Here is a 16,969-nt window from a genome sequence, read left to right as displayed (position 1 = left end):
TGGTAATATTTATCCGCGGCAAATAATCCACATGGACAGGAGGATAAAGGGGTAAGAAGGTCGGGTGCAGAGTCCTTTGTCAGCCTACCACCAGCTCCAAAATCACCTGGAGCCTGCTTGTAAACTCTACCAAACGACCCCAGCACCTGGCTCCCGGACTATTTATTAGGCTCTCAACAGCAACCCCACCTGGAAGGTCAAGGTGGGACAACAGGCAGAGTTAATGATCTTATGGAAATGTTTTCATATACAACAATTCCTCCTTCTTTAGTAAAGCAACAATAATAAAATACAAAAGTAAGTAACATATCCTATAATTATAAAAGGAATAACTAAGCAACAAGAAAAGCGGCTGTTTGCATAAGCTCATCACAGGAAAAAGTAAAGAAAATTTCTAACCTATACACAGGGTGTCCAAAACCAGAAACATGTATCAAGGAATCAAGTACAAGCTCCAGAGATGATAGATCTATGACATACAAGATAAAGAATTTGAAATAAATAAGTTCTTCCTTGGAAGAGCAAGTGGAGTATCCGAAATTCAACGATCAAGGATCTAGCGGCAATGGGGAGCTCCCGAGGCACTCAGAAAGCCCAATTGTAATCCAGAGACAGAGATCCTTCGAAGAGATGCTAGACAGGCTGTGTAGCAGGCGGAAAGAAGCACATTTTCCATTCTTGTCCAGGCTGACAAGGAAGCCCATATTTGCGGGTACTGAATTACCTACTTAGGAGGAGGAGGCACACCCCCATGCTCAGTGGGGGGCAACTGTAAAGGTGATCAATAGGTACCTGAACTTAATCCAAGTTCTTAGTTCAGGCAGAAATCCATCTGAGGTCCAAAATTGATGTACCAAATACGGCTGATTATTTATAAATGGGAGCTTAAGTCACAAACCAAAACAAAGTGTTTAAGGCTGAGAACCTCCCCGTGTAGATAAAAAAACTTGAGGTTCCATCCAAAATGGATAGAACCTCCTTTTGAGCCTACTATATTTTTCCAATGATGTGCCCACGCAAAATACCATGAGAACAGACAAAAATATCATTTAGGAAATTATTAACAGCAATATCCAACCCACTAACCTAAAGTCAAGAAAGCAAAATCCTAAAGTAACACAACATCAATTTCTAAAATTAAAAATTAAAATGGGGAAGGCCATTAATTACAATAGTCAAAAGAAGTCTAGTATCAAATGTAAATTCAAAGGATTACAGTCATAAAAAAATACAAAAGGTGAATTTACTACAGAGTCTAATGCCAATCTGTAAAGATGAGGGGTCTGGAATTCTGAAAAGTCCGACCAAAGACACTTGAAGAGTCTGGAAAAACAGGTCACAGCTTGGTACAGGATACGAACTCCAAAAGCCGAGGATTTCTTCCTCTGGCTGAAATCAGGAGGCTTGTAGTTGTGGGTGAAGGAGATGATTTGCACATATGAAAGGATTCCTGAGAATTGAATGTTAAGGACTAGGTGGAGAGAGGGAAGGATAAGGAAGAAAGAATAAACGGGGAAGATAAAGTTAAGAAAAAGGAACTATTGGGGCCGGGCGGTGGCGCTGGAGGTAAGGTGCCTGCCTTACCTGCGCTAGCCTAGGAGACGGACCGCGGTTCGATCCCCCGGCGTCCCATATGGTCCCCCAAGCCAGGAGCGACTTCTGAGCGCATAGCCAGGAGTAACCCCTGAGCGTTACCGGGTGTGGCCCAAAAACCAAAAAAAAAAAAAAAAAAAAAAAAAAAAAAAAAAAAAAAGAAAAAGGAACTATATACAAAATATACAAAACGAACAGAAACGTAACAAGACAGACAAATACAGAATCACAAAAATCATGGCCACCACACTCACTCATACTTACAAAATAACACTTTTTTTTTAACCAAAAAGCAGATGAAAGGATTCAAAATAGAGCAAAAAAAAAAGAAAGAAAAATTCAGCTGAATCAACGAAAAGCGCTTCAAGATATAATAGCCAGCAGACTATTTAGATGAGTAACTTCAAATTCACAATATATATATATATTTTTTTTTTCAAAAGCAGAGTAGAGCGGATCTGAAAGAGAACTTCATGCACAATACAAATATGGAAAACACTACTATAAGTATTGAACGGTAACTCTATAATAGTCAATCATAGATGAGGAGCACTGTGAAGGGAGTCCACCTAAAAAGTATCATTATGTCAAGATTATGTATTCACTTCCTTCTTGAAACCTAAATTGAGGAAAATAAAGCAATGATGTTAGAATAAAAGAATGAAGGTCATTAAATGAATAGACCTAAATCAGTTGTTACATAACAACATTAATATGATGAGAACTTTTTCTTTCAGGTGAGCCTTGAGCAACACAAATTAAATTGAAAATTTGTTTTGTTTTGTTTTTTTGTTTTTGTTTTTTGGGCCACAACTGTTTGGTGCTCAGGGGTTACTCCTGGCTAAGCACTCAGAAATAGCCGCTGGCTTGGGGGGACCCTATGGGACGCCAGGGGATGGAACCATGGTCCTTCCTTGGCCCCTAAATTGTAAAATTTTATGATTAACTGTGACCTAGAGCAATAGTGAAATTAAGACATAAATTCACCATACAAGCAACTGCAATGGGAATCCATCATTTTCGATCCTATTCAGCTGAGATCATACTTGTGAAAAGAGCCATAGAGCATTAATAGCAACTGACAAGGAAGTGAAATGATTATCTGGCATTCATTGTAGATCTCTGAGAAGTATAAAACAGGATGTATGCTGCTGTAGGTTTCATTGACGTATGAAGGACTTTTTGTGATCTTCTTGTCATCAAAATTGATCCAGTGTTGTCTTGCAGCAATTTTACAGTAGGAAGTACAGTGTCCATAGTGAACTTTACCATAATGGTTTGACACTGATGATAAGTTGTATCTCTCAATCTTGCTTTTATTCTCTGGAGTGAACTCTGCTAAATTGAGGTCTTCTAAAGGAAAATCCACGTAAGTGTGCAGTTTTTTAATTTGTTTGCCATCAAAAGCAAAACGTTTCAAATGTATTATCAGTACTGGTGGCAGTTTCTTTATGTATGTTTTCTTTAAAAAAAAAATCCCTTCTAGTGTTGCAGCTGTTGCAATGAACTTTGTTGTCATCTCTTAACTCTTCTTCTTTGAAAGATTTAAAGAGGCATTCCTGTAATGTACATTTATCTGTAGACGTGACAGCCAGGGACAAATGAACAAACGTCTCATAAACCTCAGACTTTTGGTGGCATGTGAGGCATTGCAGTATAGATTTGAACTGGCCTTGAAAGAGATCATAAATAATAGGCTTGTGAGCCTTTTGGTGTTCTGTTCCAGATTGTTCATAATTTTCATTGTCCATAAGGTGTTTAACTTTATCTGTCATTAAATTTTTAGTAAGCAAATCCTGGTGTAGGCCCTCTGAGAAACAAATAGTTTGAGTGGATCTTGCTGATTGTGTCCAGCAAACTAGTCACTAAGTAAGCCAATTGTTACTTTGAAGCTTTCAGGGTTAATGTACCTATGATATCCATTTCCCATTGTTTTGATGAGCTGACCAAATTCTGTGGCTAATTTACCTTCTTGTCCCAGTGGATATTTCCTGCTAATATCTTTTTTATAATGACCTTGATAAAAAATACTGAGTCAAGTCTGAAATATGATACAGGCATTGCAATATTGAGTTCATGTAGCAAGAGTTTCCTATATTTTGGAGCCCAGTTAAGACAGGTTCCTGTCTTTCCTTTTGTATCCTGGCATGTAAGGGCTTATTGCTATTGTCAGTTATTGTCATAACTCAAGTTATGGGGTGTGAATGTTAAATCCATGTTCCCTGTCACGGAGGCCTCAGCAATGTTACTATTGCCAATGTCTTGAGTATTTTTGTATTTGATCAGAAGGGGAGTTTATAGTCCTAGCAGTCTGTACCTGATCATTTGTGCTAGCCTGATTTCTGACGAGGCTTAATGGGACACAAAATTTCTTGGGAGGGTTGTCATCTGTAGAAACAGGCATAACCCCTCTCTCTCAAGAGAAGATATCCAGCTATCTATTTATCATCCTCCTTAATCCAAATAGGTGTATGGATTGTTTCTTGTCTCTGAATATCTTCTTTAAAATGTCTTTCCCCTGCAGTGTAACTTTCCCCTTGGGGTAAATTTAAGTAATTTAGTGTGATAAGAGTCAAAGATAACAAATCCTTTGGTGATAAGCCTCTTTTTCTATTTTTTTGTAATTGAGTTTTTAAGGTTCTGTGAGTCCTTTCCACAATGGCCTGTCCACGACAGTTGTGAGGAATCCCCTTCAGATGTCTTATCTGCCATTCTTTACAAAAAAAAAAAAATTCAAAAGTTTTGCTAATATAGGCTGGCCCATTATCAGTTTTTATAGAATATGGAATACCCATCACAGAAAAACACTGTAAAAGAAAACGACAAACAGCCTTAGACTTTTGAGAAGACATAGGGATTGCCCACATAAACCAAGAATATGTGTTCACCACAACATGGAGATAAGGTTTTCTTGGAAATAAATCTATTTGAGTTATATCCATTTGCCAAAGTCTGTTAGTCTGTAAGCCTCTTGGGTTTGCTCTTGCTATGTGAGTCTTTTTTTGTTAAGAGTGCACAAATGTTGCAGTTCGCTGTAATTTCTCTGGCTTGCCTCCATGGAGTTTGGTAATTCACATGTAGTCGGTGTGCATTTGTGTGTAGGGCTGAATGTTCCCCTACAGGTGATTTAAATATAGGCATTGCTAGCAAGTCAGCAGTTTTATTTCCTTGAGCCATCGGTCCTGGAAGACCTGAGTGGACTCTAAGATGTGTGATGAAGATGGGTTCAGTTCGTTTTTGAAGAAGCTGTTGTAATTGTTTAAGTAGATTCTGTATGATCAGCTTGTTAGCATTAAGGGAGACATTGGCTATTGCAGGACATAAATTTACCACAAAGAATCAGAAACTATATTCATGGCTTCAGATACATTTTTTTTTTGGCTTCAGATACATTTTCTAATAGGTGAATTAAAGTTGCTAATTCAACTTTCTGGGCAGATTTATATTTGGTATCTATAATCATATTAATGTTGTCCACTGTAATACCTCCCTTTCCATTCTGTGATCCATCTATGTAAAAAAAAATCCTTGGCATTGGGAATAGGGGGATCCCAAACAATTGAAGAAACAACAAACTGAGTTTTTTTTTTCACTTTTACATATTTTCTTTTTTTTAACTTTTTATTTTTAATTATGAGAACAAAGATGCAAAGAAAGAGGACAAGGTAAACTTACAGTGGAAGGACAATCACCCATAACATAATTCTCAGAAGTTGCCTTGCTGATATCTTAACTTTGAACTTTCAGCCAAAGAACATTAAGATAAATAAAACAGAATCCATGTACAATTACTTTGTCCCTCAAGTCCCCAGATTGTAACACACTATAGTATTTCTTAACAGCACACAAGGCAATCTAAAGCCATAAAACTTACGTAACTCCTTAAACATTACGGCATAGTATTTTTTTACATTTCCATGTACCTGCATATTAGCTTAAGTTAACCTCAAATTTTTAAGTGTTTTTTTTTTTTTTTTTAAGGATTAGAGTCAAAGGAGCATAGTAAAAACGGTGTTAGAGTGGCAATTGACTCTAATCCTTAAAAAAAAAAAGTCCCAAGTTTTTCCTGCTGGATAATGGGAGGATATTTCTCCTGTGAAATCTGAGAGGGGCCTTTGTAGAGATTCATTGAGAGGTAATATTGACTCAATTTCCTTTTTTGGTATTGGCAAAACCCAATAGAGCTATAGATCTGAGTCTGCTTTGATAATCAGTTCTGAAATCAGTTGCAAGTAAGAGACTACAGAGTGAGGCTGTTTGTTATGTAAATACACCTATTACGAAGAAGGTCCAGCCTGCTGCATTTCTATTGTAGGGAAGATTAGCAGAAATACCTTTTCTCCCGGGATGAATCTTAAGAGAAATGATTTTTGTAATCTGTTTAAGAAGATGTCCTGGGCCGGGTAGGTGGCGCTGGAGGTAAGGTGTCTGCCTTGCAAGCGCTAGCCAAGGAAGGACCGTGGTTCGATCCCCCAGCGTCCCATATGGTCCCCCCAAGCCAGGGGCGATTTCTGAGCACATAGCCAGGAGTAACCCCTGAGCGTCAAATGGGTGTGGCCCAAAACCCCCCCAAAAAAAAAAAAAAAAAAAGATGTCCAATTCATTTTTGGCAACTGTTGTTAAATTTCTCTGGCTATCTAAAGCAGGGTCACCCTCCAAAGTTTTAACAGATTAGACAGCTCTGCATTCGGGATTCCTAGTGCAAGGCAGAGCCAATTTAAATCTCCTAAAAGTTCCTGAAAACCATTAAGTGTTCTGAGTTTGGTTTTTTTTCTGAGTTTTTCTTTTTTATTAATGGAAATTTTTTGTGGATGTACTGATGTTCGGTCCAAAATGAAACCCAAGTATTATGGTAGTATAGTCCCTATGTTTTCTAAAGCTATCTTTAGTCCTGATGCTTGTAAACAGTCAGTAACATAAGAGTATAAATTCTGTAAATCTGTTTCATTGTTCATAGTCAGCAAGATGTCATCAGTATAATTAATGATCATGACTTGAGGAAATTTTTTGTTTGTTTGTTTTTGGGCCACACCCGGCGGTGCTCAGGGATTACTCCTGGCTGTCTGCTCAGAAATCGCTCCTGGCAGGCACGGGGGACCATATGGGACACCGGGATTCGAACCAACCACCTTTGGTCCTGGATCTGCTGCTTGCAAGGCAAATGCCGCTGTGCTATCTCTCCGGCCCGACTTGAGGAAATTTTTCACACAGAATCTTATCTACAAAAAACTGAATTCAGCATGCCTTGGGGAGGAACGGTCCATTGGAAACATCTGCAGAGATGAGTATCATTGAGAGAAGGAACTGTAAATATAAAACGTTTCCTATCATCTGGGTGAATAAGAATATGATAGAAGCAGTCTTTTAGATCAATTATTATTAGTGGAAGTCCTTTGGAATAACTACAGGAGATGGTAAACCTGTCTGCAGTTTGCCCATAGGTATCATGGATAAATTCACAGCTCTAAGACCCATCAAAAAATCTCCATTTTCTGGATTTCATTTTTATAGTAAATATGGGCGAATTCTATTGAGAAAAAAAAAAGGTTCAATATGTCCTAAACTTAGCTGTTCCTTCACTAATTCTGTCAGCACCTTTAATTTATCAGCTTTAAGGGGCCACTGACCTGTCCAAATTGGCTCATCAGATTTCCATTTTATTTTATTTTATTTATTGTTTGGTTTTTGGGTCACACCTAGCAGCACTCAGGGGTTACTCCTGGCTCTGTGCTCAGAAATCGCTCCTGACATGTTTGGGGGACCATATGGGATACCGGATTCAAACCACCATCCTTCTGCATGCAAGAAAAATGCCTTGCCTCCATGCTGACTGTCCGGCTCCTTCATTTTATTTTTATTGGTGCTGGTGTTATTATGGCAGTGGTCCCTAAGAAAAAAATTGAGTTTTTGAATCAAGGGAAGGTTCGGGTGCTTCTGGAGCTAATGGGATGTGGAATTCTGCCTTCCCCAGAAGGATGGTGAAAATGGGCCCACGTGAGGTCTGATTATAGCTCTTTGATTTTCTGGGCTATGAAACACCATAGTCCTTGTACTCAGCAAACAGGAACTTAAATCTCCTATTCCTTCCAGGGAATACGGGATTTCCTGGAGAGGCCAATTTTTTGGTCATTCTTTATCAGAGATTATGGTAACCTGAGCACCCAAGTCTAGCCTTTTTTCAAACGTCTGCCCTTCCAATTGAAGTTTGATCATTGGGTGTTCAACTCTTTTTTTTTGTTTGTTTTTGTTTTTTTGTTTTTGTTTTTGGGCCACACCCGGCGGTGCTCTGGGGTTACTCCTGGCTGTCTGCTCAGAAATAGCTCCTGGCAGGCACGGGGGACCATATGGGACACCGGGATTCGAACCAACCACCTTTGGTCCTGGATCGGCTGCTTGCAAGGCAAATGCCGCTGTGCTATCTCTCCAGGCCCGGGTGTTCAACTCTTAATGTAGCAACCATAGCCACGAGTGGGTCGTGGGTGGACTGCACCTGGATTGATTGAAGGTTTGAGCAAGAGAGGAGAAGGAGAGCTGGCAGGATGGAGGGAGAAGAAACACGTTAAGATGATAGAGGAGGGGCCAGAGAGATAGCATGGAGGCACAAGGCTTTTGCCTCTGAGCCTGCCAGGAGCGATTTCTGAGCGTAGAGCCAGGAGTAACCCCTGAAAGCTGCTGTGTGTGACCCAAAAACAAAACAAACAAACAAAAAGATGGCAGGGCAGCTGGAATAGGCTGCTGAAAAGGCTAGCCTAGGTGGCTAGGGCCTTGAATAAAATTTCAAGTCTCCTGAAACCTGACTGTCTGTGGATCATCCTGAACCCTCAGATGCGCTGGCTGAAGGGAGTTGCAGGTGCGTGGCCCGGGCTGGAGGAGAAAGGCCTCTCACCATCCCTCCCTCTCACCATCATCCATCCATCCAGAACTCAATAATTAATTTTATTCTTCACATGTGTGTGAGGGTATGTATATGTGTGTCTATTTGTGTGTACGAGAGTTTGTGTGTGAGGATGTTTGTGAGCACATGTGTGTGCAGGTCTAGAGGGAGGAACCCAGACCTCGGGGACAGTCGTCCTGTTTCACATAGGGCCGGAGGGCACTGCTGCCCGGATCAGACCTGGTGGGCCCAGGGGTAGACACAGATGCCTGCCATGGCCCCCATCTGTCCTCCCCCAAGACCCCTCAACTCTGCCCTGCCCTGGAAAGTGTCTCCTCCTCCACTGGAGTCAGGCTAGCTGTGGGCCATGTTGTAGTGGGGCAGATGACGGGACCCCAGGACCAAGAGACCAGGCTGGGGTCTAAGTGGATCTGTCCCAAGCACTCCAGAGACCCCTACCTAAGAAGCCACATCCCTCTGTGAAGCCACGCCCTTTCAGGGAAAGCCCCGCCCCTGGGCTCCTTAAAGGCGCCCAGGCCCACACTTCTCCCCAAGACATCTAGAAAGTTGGCCAAGAACAGATGGCAGGGTGGGTGCTCTGCCTTTCTGTCCTTACCCCCAGCCAGCCTGCCAGACCAACTCAGACCCCGTCTGGTGCCCGCCCTTGCCCGCCTGGACTCTGGACCCAGAGATGACCCTTCCCCGGCCAGCCAAGGTACAGAAGCTTCTGGAAACTCACAGCAGCATTATTCTTCCACTCACCGGTCATCTCCCTTTCCAGCCACCTTCCTCCCTCCCTCCCTCCCTGAGGGCATCTCTGGGAGCAGCAGCGGGTCTCCCGCCCCCCCACCTCCACCCCCTGCAGGCCTTTTAGCACCAAGGGGCCCTTCCCTTCCTCCTCCACCTGCACCCAGGAGTTCCAGGGCTGACCTCCCTCACACAGCACCCAGCAGGCCGCCCCTTCCCTCCAAGTGGCCTGTCCAGCTGACTGCTGCCTATTCTCCTGAGCTCCGACAGACTCCCAGAGCAGGCTGGCTGGTCTGGGAAAATTCCAGGAGGGGCCATGCCCAGCAGTGACTGGGTCCTGGGAGCAGCAGAACCAGTGCCTTATGCTTTTCAGGCACGTGCTCCCACTGAGTCCCAGCCTGGGCCTTTCCCGGTCAGTTTTCCTAGACTCCCCAAAGCCTCAGCAGGTCCAGCACCCACCCATCTTCCCCCCGCCCCCCCAGACCCTCACTGCTGGCTCCTTCACAAGCCACTACCCAGATGGTGGCCGAGAAAGTTAGTGCACCCAGCAATGCTTGTGGGTGCTTTAAATTCTACGTTTCCTTACCACACATCGGAAAGGAACACATGGTTATCCAGACAGGTGCGTCTCAGCATTTTCACCTCTTGGTTCACCTGGTCTCACACTCAGGTTTCTTCCAGGACTTTTCCTTTCTCCTCTGTGCCCTCCAGCCCATGTTCACAAGAAAGTTGACCTATGTGCGCGCGTGCACGCACGCACGCACACACAGCCTGATCTGTATACACACAAACACACAGAAGCCAATCCAATCACATGCAGGCTGATATGTACACATAAATGCAGACCTACATCCACCCCCATACACAGGCCAATCCCTGTACAAGGCTAATCTGTACACACACACAAACACACGACGCCCCCAGGGAACCGCAGGTATGCCGAGCCCCATTTTGGCCTCATCGAGACACAGTCACTGCAGACTCTCCCCCAGAGCAGCCCACACCTAGCCAGGCCCCTCCTGTTGCTCACAAAGGCCTGTGCCCTGTGGTCAGCCAAGCCAGGACCGGCTGCTGGCTGAGTGGACCTGGTGGCCCAGGGCTGGAAAGACAAGACAGACAGACAGACGCAAGCTCCTTTCCGAGTGTTCAGACTTTACTTCAAGTGATGGACACAGACAAGACTTGGGGGCTAGTGGGCTGGAGCAATAGCACAGCGGATGGGACTTGCCTTGCACGCACCCAACCCCAGTTTGATCCCCCAGCATCTCATATGGTTCCCCCAAGCACAGCCAGGAGTGATTCCTGAGTGCAGAGCCAGGAGTAACCCCTGAGTATCACGGGGTGTGGCCCAAAAACTAAGAACAAAATAACATTAAAAAAATAAAAAAGACTGGGGTTAGTAACAGAACTCAGGGTTCCCTCTGAGCAATGGGCCGGAGTCCCTCAGACACAACAGCGCCACAGTTTAAGGCCGGCTGCCTTGTCTACTGGCCTTGGTCTGTCATCCCACCTGTCTTGGTCCATGCTGGACAAGGGTGGCTAAGCTTCACTCCAGAAGAGAGAGGTTCGCTCTCTGTAGCTGCCAGCTGCCCTGGCCACCCCCGGCCCTGAGGTCCAGTAATACCAGCACTGAGAGGTCCAGCCCGGAGAGAAGCAAGGGCCACAGAGGCCGGGCTGAGCATATGTGGCATCCACCACCTTCCCCAAAGTTCTGCTCCTTGAAAGGTTTGAGGTGTCAGGGAGGGGGTATGTCTCCGGGAAGCTGGATGCACAGGCAGGGTTATTGGAGAGTCTGGTCTCTAGCACCCTGGCAGAGAACAGGCAAGGAGGGCAGTGCCCAAAGTAACATTCCTAAGTCACAGTAAAGGCCCGGGCAGGATCGCAGGGGCCGGCTGGAGAGCCCCACACCCTGTCCCGGGGCATGGCCTCAGGGTCGGAGAGAAGGTAGATGATGTTCACAGGACAGACACAGGCCCAGGGACAGGTGGACAAGCTGGGGGAGGCAGCCCGCGGGTGAGGGGCAGGTCTGGAGAGCTCGAGCCAGGTACCACTTGGACGGACAGCACGAGGCCAAGCCAGCGGCGATTCCGGCCAACACACAGGCAAGAAAATCATAGGAGGAAAGAAACGTGTTTACAAAAGTAGAAAATGGTCAGCGCGGGCTGGGGTGGCAGCAGGCTCAGGCCGCTGGACAGGGGTGTAGTGTTGGTCGGGCAGCTGCGTCCTCCACTAGCTGCAGCGGCCGCTGACCCACCACCACGTCCCGGAGGCACCCCACAAAACCTGTGCCATAGGCCTTGGGCAGGGTCTGGCCCACGGGCAGCTTCTCCAGGCCCCCTGCAGGACAAAAGACAGAGCTGAGAGTCAGGGGGTTGGAGCCCAACACACCATGCCTGTCTCCTCCATTCTAGGGGCTGCAGGGATCACACAGGGCTGACCCTGGGAGGGGTCTCCCACCCCTCAGAGACCCTGGGATCCTCTCAGTCCCTTAACTCACTCACCCAGCCATAAGGCCCCGTCAGTGTCCAGCTGCGTGGCCCCCAGCGGCGAGAATCCAATCACAGGAGCCTCATTGCCTACCTGGAGCGAACCTTCCCTCTGCTCCCTGTGGGGTGGGATGATGGGGCCTCACTGAGCTCCCAAGACTGCAGCCCCGGGGTAGCAGTGAACCCAGGAGGACAACTGGTTTCCGGGGAGGGGACGGAGGGACCTGCTCCCGGCAGCTGAGCTCCTGTGCCTCTTCGAGACAGAGGCTGGGTCAGGACTGGGCTCCCTCCCCAAGACCTTGGCATGGCCCCAGCAGGACCCATGCTCCACCAACCTGTGTGCCCTGACCCGTAGCCAGCGGTTGGTGTTGACGGGCACCGTGGAACGAAGCACCACGGGCTGGGAGCCCAGGTCGTAGGCCAGCTGCAGGCGCCCGTCCACGATGGCCAGTGCGATGTAATCGGCTCGCTCCGTAGCCTTGCCGCTCCACAGCACCAGCCCCTGCGTGGCCTCTGTGCGCAGGCTCAGCTCAAAGTGGTTTTTCTGCAGCGCCTTCTCGCTGGGGGGGGGGGGGGGCAGAGGCCTGCTCAGAGGACCTTTAGGGGGAGGCAGGGATGGGGATGGGACAGGAACAGGACGGGGCAGGGCAGCGACCGGACAGAGACCCTGTGGTCCAGGGAGGGGGTTCTGCATGACCACTTGGCAGGTGGGCAGGACAGGACGGCAGGAGGGAGCGAGGCAGACACAGCAGAGGGGAGGAGAAGCCCAGTAGAGGTGAGCCGAGACAGGGAACAGGGCAGGCAGCAGGCAGGCTACATGCTCACCTGTGAGGGGCCCTGCGGCCGGGAGCGTCGGGGCTTCGAGCAGGAAGAGGGAGGCAGGTAAGCAGGGGACAGACAGGCGAGTGCAAGGAGGGGGATGGCAGCAGCCCTACCCACACCCACTTTGTGATTTGGGGGGTCTGGGGCCATCCCCAGGTGGCCAAGGGCGGCCAGTCCCTGCTCCCTGCTGGCAGAGAATCAAGCATGCGGAGAAGGGGCGTAATGTCGGGCACCGGCTCCGGCCACTACCTGTTGCCCCCCACCCCCGTCTAGAAACCGTCAGGGGCCAAGGAGTGGCCCAAGCAGAGTCTGAGGGGGAGCAGAGTGACGTGGGGGACAAAGGCTCTGTCTACCTGCCTGGGAGACGTCACGCCCTGACAGACATGCACTGAGGCAAGCACAGCACATAAGCACTCACAGGCTCCTGTACAAGCGTGCATCCAGGCACATCCACACAGGTTCACGCACACACACGCACACCTGCACACTGATGCTCATAGGCATGCTCATGCGCATATGCAGATGAGCACGACACAAGCCACGTGAGCACACATATACAGGTACAAAGGCATAACGCGCACAGGAGACGCATTCACACGCATTTGCACACAGGAACACACATACATTCATGCACACACATACAGGGGCACACACAGAAGCACACATACTCACACAGAGGTGCACAATATACACTCAGATACACACACACTCATCACACACAGGTGTCTTGAGCCGGTGCCTTGTGGAGGGGGACTTGGCGGCGTGGAGGACAGAATGACGCCCTGCAGCAGGGAGAGGGGACGAGCACTTGGCTGGGGTGCTGAGTCAGTGACCCCGGTTGTGTCGAGGTGTGTCCACCTGGGGCTGGAGCTCAGCCCTGCGGGGTAGGAGGAGGCAGAGAGGGGACAGGCGAGGCCGGGCAGGCGGGGCCGGGCTCTACTTACGCTGGGATCTCATTGGTCAGTCCGCTTGGAAGCAAAGAGACAGCCCATGAGCAGAAGAAAGGGGCAGGGTGGGAGCGCCGAGGGCGGTGCCATGTGGCCTGCCGTGGTCACGAGGCATCTCGTACATGCCCGTGTGAAGGGGACGAACGAGGCCGAGGTCACGGAACCTCTCTCCCTGGGGCAATTACCTCTCGGTCACCGCGTTGAGGTACTCGATGTAGGTCTGCCCGTCAAAGGCGAGGCTGTCGAGCTCGCCGGCCGCCTTCTCCAGGAGTCCTGAGAGACAACGGGTGAGGGGTGGCCAGCAGCTCCCCGCCGCCCCTGCGTCCCGGCCCGGCGCTCACCCTGTTCACAGTGCAGCCCCGAGAAGCCAGCGGGACACAGGCACTCGTAGGCAGCCTCCCTGGGCACACAGGGGGCCCCGTGGAGGCAGGGGTGGCCTGCGGCCCGGGTACAAGGGTGGTCTGTGAAGGGCGAGACGTCCACAGCCTGGACCACATGCTCCTGGCTCAGCAGTTGGCGGCCGTTCAGGGACACCTGGTGGGCAGAACTTCAGCCAGGGGCCAGCCCCAAGAGGCGCCCAAGCCCACGCCCAGCCTTGGCCCCCACAGAACCCCGGCCTCACGCACCAGCTGGATGGCACCGTGGAAGCCCGAGGAGACGGCAGCGGCCCGGGCGAGCTTGCTGAAGTCGGGGGCGCCACCCACGTAGAGCGGCTCCTTCAGGTTGAGGACGGTGTGGGGGACCTGGCAGAGGTGCGGAGTGAGGGGACGCGTCCCCGGCAGGGACCAGCCGAGCCCCATGCCCCGCCCCTGGCCCCGGAGCACTAGTCTAGGGTGAAGGCAGAGAGGAGCCCCCCAGGAGAGGGAGCTGGTACCTTGCGGGATTTCTGACATCCGGAGAGGGGGCAGCGGAGCGAGAGCCAGAGAGCAGTGGGGGCAGAGGGGACAGAGACAGGCACAGGGAGGCGGAGAGAGAAAACAGTTCCGTGAGGGCCGGCGTGGGCAGAGGGAGGCAGCGGGTAGGAAGGCAGGGTGTGGGGAGGCCCCGAGCCCGGGGACACTCACCGGGGACTCGCCCAGCTCTCGGGGGCCGTCACCCACACGCAGAGCGCCCTTGCGACCGTTTCGCTCCAAGGAGACCCTGGTCCACGTTCCCAGGGGCACTGGCTCCGTGCTCCTGGAAAGGGCACCATGAGCTGGCTGTAGGCCTGGCCATACTCCCGGAACCCAATCTCCCACTCTTGGGTCCCGTGGGCACCACACCTGATGACCGCTGCCCCCTTGCCCAGGTCGTAGCGGAACTCGAGGTGCTGATTGCGCAGTGCCAGGGACACGAAGTCGCCCTTGCCGTCTGTCTTCTGCCCGTTGTAGAGCAACAGGCCGCTTGGCTGACGGGCCAGGAATACCACCTCCAGGGCCATCTTCTCCCTGGGCAGGAGGTGGGGTGGCAATGAGGCTGTGGCGGGCACAGGGGGGGGATCAGGGCCACAACCCCATCCCCAACCCTGGGTCGGTCCCACTGACCCCAAGTCTCGGTCCAAGGTGTGCAGGCCTTTCAGCTCCAGGAAGGAGGAGCCGCTAAAGTCAGCCAGGAAGGGCATGGGGGCATCTCTTTCCAAGACTGCGAAGGACAGAGTTAGGTATCCCTGGTGGGGACCGTGGCACCCATGGCCAAGCCCCGAGAACGACCCACCTGCCCCACCTGGTAACTCCTTGGACCAAACCCCAGCTGCCAGCAGCGTGCCAATCCCCTCCCCAGGCCACACCTGTCTGGCAGAGGGGGCCCCTGCGTCCCAGGGGACACTCGCACTTGGCCTCCCCTGTTGGCAGCACGCGGCACGGGGCTCCTCCGTGGCACGGGTTCGGCTCACAGGGGTCCTTCTCGTCCGCACAGGTAGAGCCTGCAGGGCACATGAGGGTGCGAGGCTGGAATCCAGAGGTTCCAGAAGTGTCCCCCCCACCCAGGGCTCAGCCTAGGTGCTACCCCTTACCGAAGCGGCCCGGTGGGCACTGGCAGTGGAACATGCCGTTCTCCAGCTCCTGGCACAGAGCCCCGCCCAGGCAGGGACTGGGCTGGCAGGGCCGGGCTCCGCACTCGCCCACACGGGAGCTCCGAGTCGCGGCCTGTGGCCAGTGGCCCAGCTCGACCCGCTGGTTGTTGACGTCCAGCAGGCGGATGCAGCCCTTCAGGCCGACACCCACCGAGGTTCTCTCTGACACCCTGCGAAGAGGGCAAGGGCTCAGGGCACCTCCATACCAGTCTTTCGGCCAGGGCAGAAGCAGGGCAGAGGGGGGTCAGGCTGAGCCTCAGGGACCCACACACAGGGCGCTCAGGACTGGGCAGGGTTGGGGGAGTTCCTCCAGTTGGGACCATCCTGCCCTGTGCTCACACGGAAGCCTGGTCTTCTGGAAAGCCACCCACAAAGAGCTCCGTATCCAGATTGAGGCCGTCCGTGCCACTGGGGCTCTGGCCCACCACGGGGCTCTCGCCATCCACAGACAGTGAGCCGCGGCGCCAGTGCCTGGACAGCTCCAGGTGGTGCCACCGACCAGGCTCCACAGGCACCGAGCTGGTCAGCACTGCGGGCCCTGAGCCCGTGTCGAACCTGGGTGAGGGGAGGAAGCAGGCCTGAGAGCCAGCCCTGGACGCCACAGCCACGCTCGCTCACTTCGACCCATGCAATGCAGCTGGGCCTACAAATGCCCGTCTGTGTGCCTATTCCTATGCCTGGCCCTTGTGCCCACCACACCCCTGGCTCAGACCCGGCTGCCCGCACACCTGAGCTGCACACGGCCGCCCTGAAGTGCCAGTGCCAGGAAGTCCTTGCCACGGGCATTGCCATTGTAGAGCAGCAGCCCGTGGGGCTCCAGCGCCCGGAACTCTAGCGCCAGGCGCAGCGTGTGGTAAGCGCGCAGCGTGGGGAAGGCCAGGAAGGAATGGCCCCCAAAGGCTGGCACCGAAGGGTGCAATGCTGTGGGAAGGAGAACAGGGCGCTGCAGATGGAGGTCGGCGCCCAGACCGCAGATCCATGTCTTTCTTTCCCTGGGCCTGAGGGTAGAGGGTGGGGACCTTGGCCCTGCAGCAGCGGACACTCACCCTTCTCACAGACGGTGCCCATCCTGCCCGCTGGGCAGCTGCAGTTGAAGTCTCCACCTGCGCCCTGAGCCCAGCAGGTGCCCCCGTGGAGGCAGGGGCGGGAGTCACAAGGACTTGGGGGCTGCTGGGGGCGGGGGGTCAGGGGTCGGAGAGTGAACCCGCGACTGGGGGCCGTGGTGGGGGCCCTCTGCGTGTGTGCGTGCAGGGGGCCGGTGGTCCTGATGACAGGCCGGCTTGTGTGGCTGAGGGAGAGGGTCCGAGGGGGCGAAGTGGAGGTGAGCAGATGGGCCCCCGTGGTGGCTCTGGCAGTGGCTGTGGCGGGGGTGGCCCCGGTGGTGGCTCCAGTGAAGAAGGCGGGAAGCCAATCTGAAGAGGGAGGTCATGTTAGCAGGCAGGGCGGGGCC

General features: G+C 51.3%; 1 protein-coding gene across 1 annotated transcript in view; it reads right to left on the bottom strand.

Moving 5' to 3' along the window:
• Positions 1–16,969, bottom strand: part of AGRN (agrin) — a 162,439-nt gene that overhangs the window by 126,224 nt on the left and 19,246 nt on the right. The window contains exons 23-39 of the mRNA XM_049774505.1: positions 16,566–16,931; positions 16,248–16,440; positions 15,859–16,074; positions 15,460–15,689; positions 15,235–15,369; positions 14,993–15,089; positions 14,732–14,896; positions 14,534–14,645; positions 14,344–14,355; positions 14,096–14,212; positions 13,811–14,003; positions 13,655–13,742; positions 13,467–13,490; positions 12,526–12,558; positions 12,036–12,260; positions 11,716–11,819; positions 11,281–11,551 (exon numbers count right to left, since the gene is read on the bottom strand). Of these exons, the coding sequence (XP_049630462.1) occupies positions 11,394–11,551; positions 11,716–11,819; positions 12,036–12,260; positions 12,526–12,558; positions 13,467–13,490; positions 13,655–13,742; positions 13,811–14,003; positions 14,096–14,212; positions 14,344–14,355; positions 14,534–14,645; positions 14,732–14,896; positions 14,993–15,089; positions 15,235–15,369; positions 15,460–15,689; positions 15,859–16,074; positions 16,248–16,440; positions 16,566–16,931 (2,468 nt within the window). The 3' untranslated portion in view covers positions 11,281–11,393. The remainder of the gene's footprint in view (positions 1–11,280; positions 11,552–11,715; positions 11,820–12,035; positions 12,261–12,525; positions 12,559–13,466; positions 13,491–13,654; positions 13,743–13,810; positions 14,004–14,095; positions 14,213–14,343; positions 14,356–14,533; positions 14,646–14,731; positions 14,897–14,992; positions 15,090–15,234; positions 15,370–15,459; positions 15,690–15,858; positions 16,075–16,247; positions 16,441–16,565; positions 16,932–16,969) is intronic.

Source organism: Suncus etruscus, chromosome 6 (assembly GCF_024139225.1).
Source record: "Suncus etruscus isolate mSunEtr1 chromosome 6, mSunEtr1.pri.cur, whole genome shotgun sequence".
Taxonomy (NCBI): domain Eukaryota; kingdom Metazoa; phylum Chordata; class Mammalia; order Eulipotyphla; family Soricidae; genus Suncus; species Suncus etruscus.
This window is presented reverse-complemented; position numbering and strand designations above follow the sequence as displayed.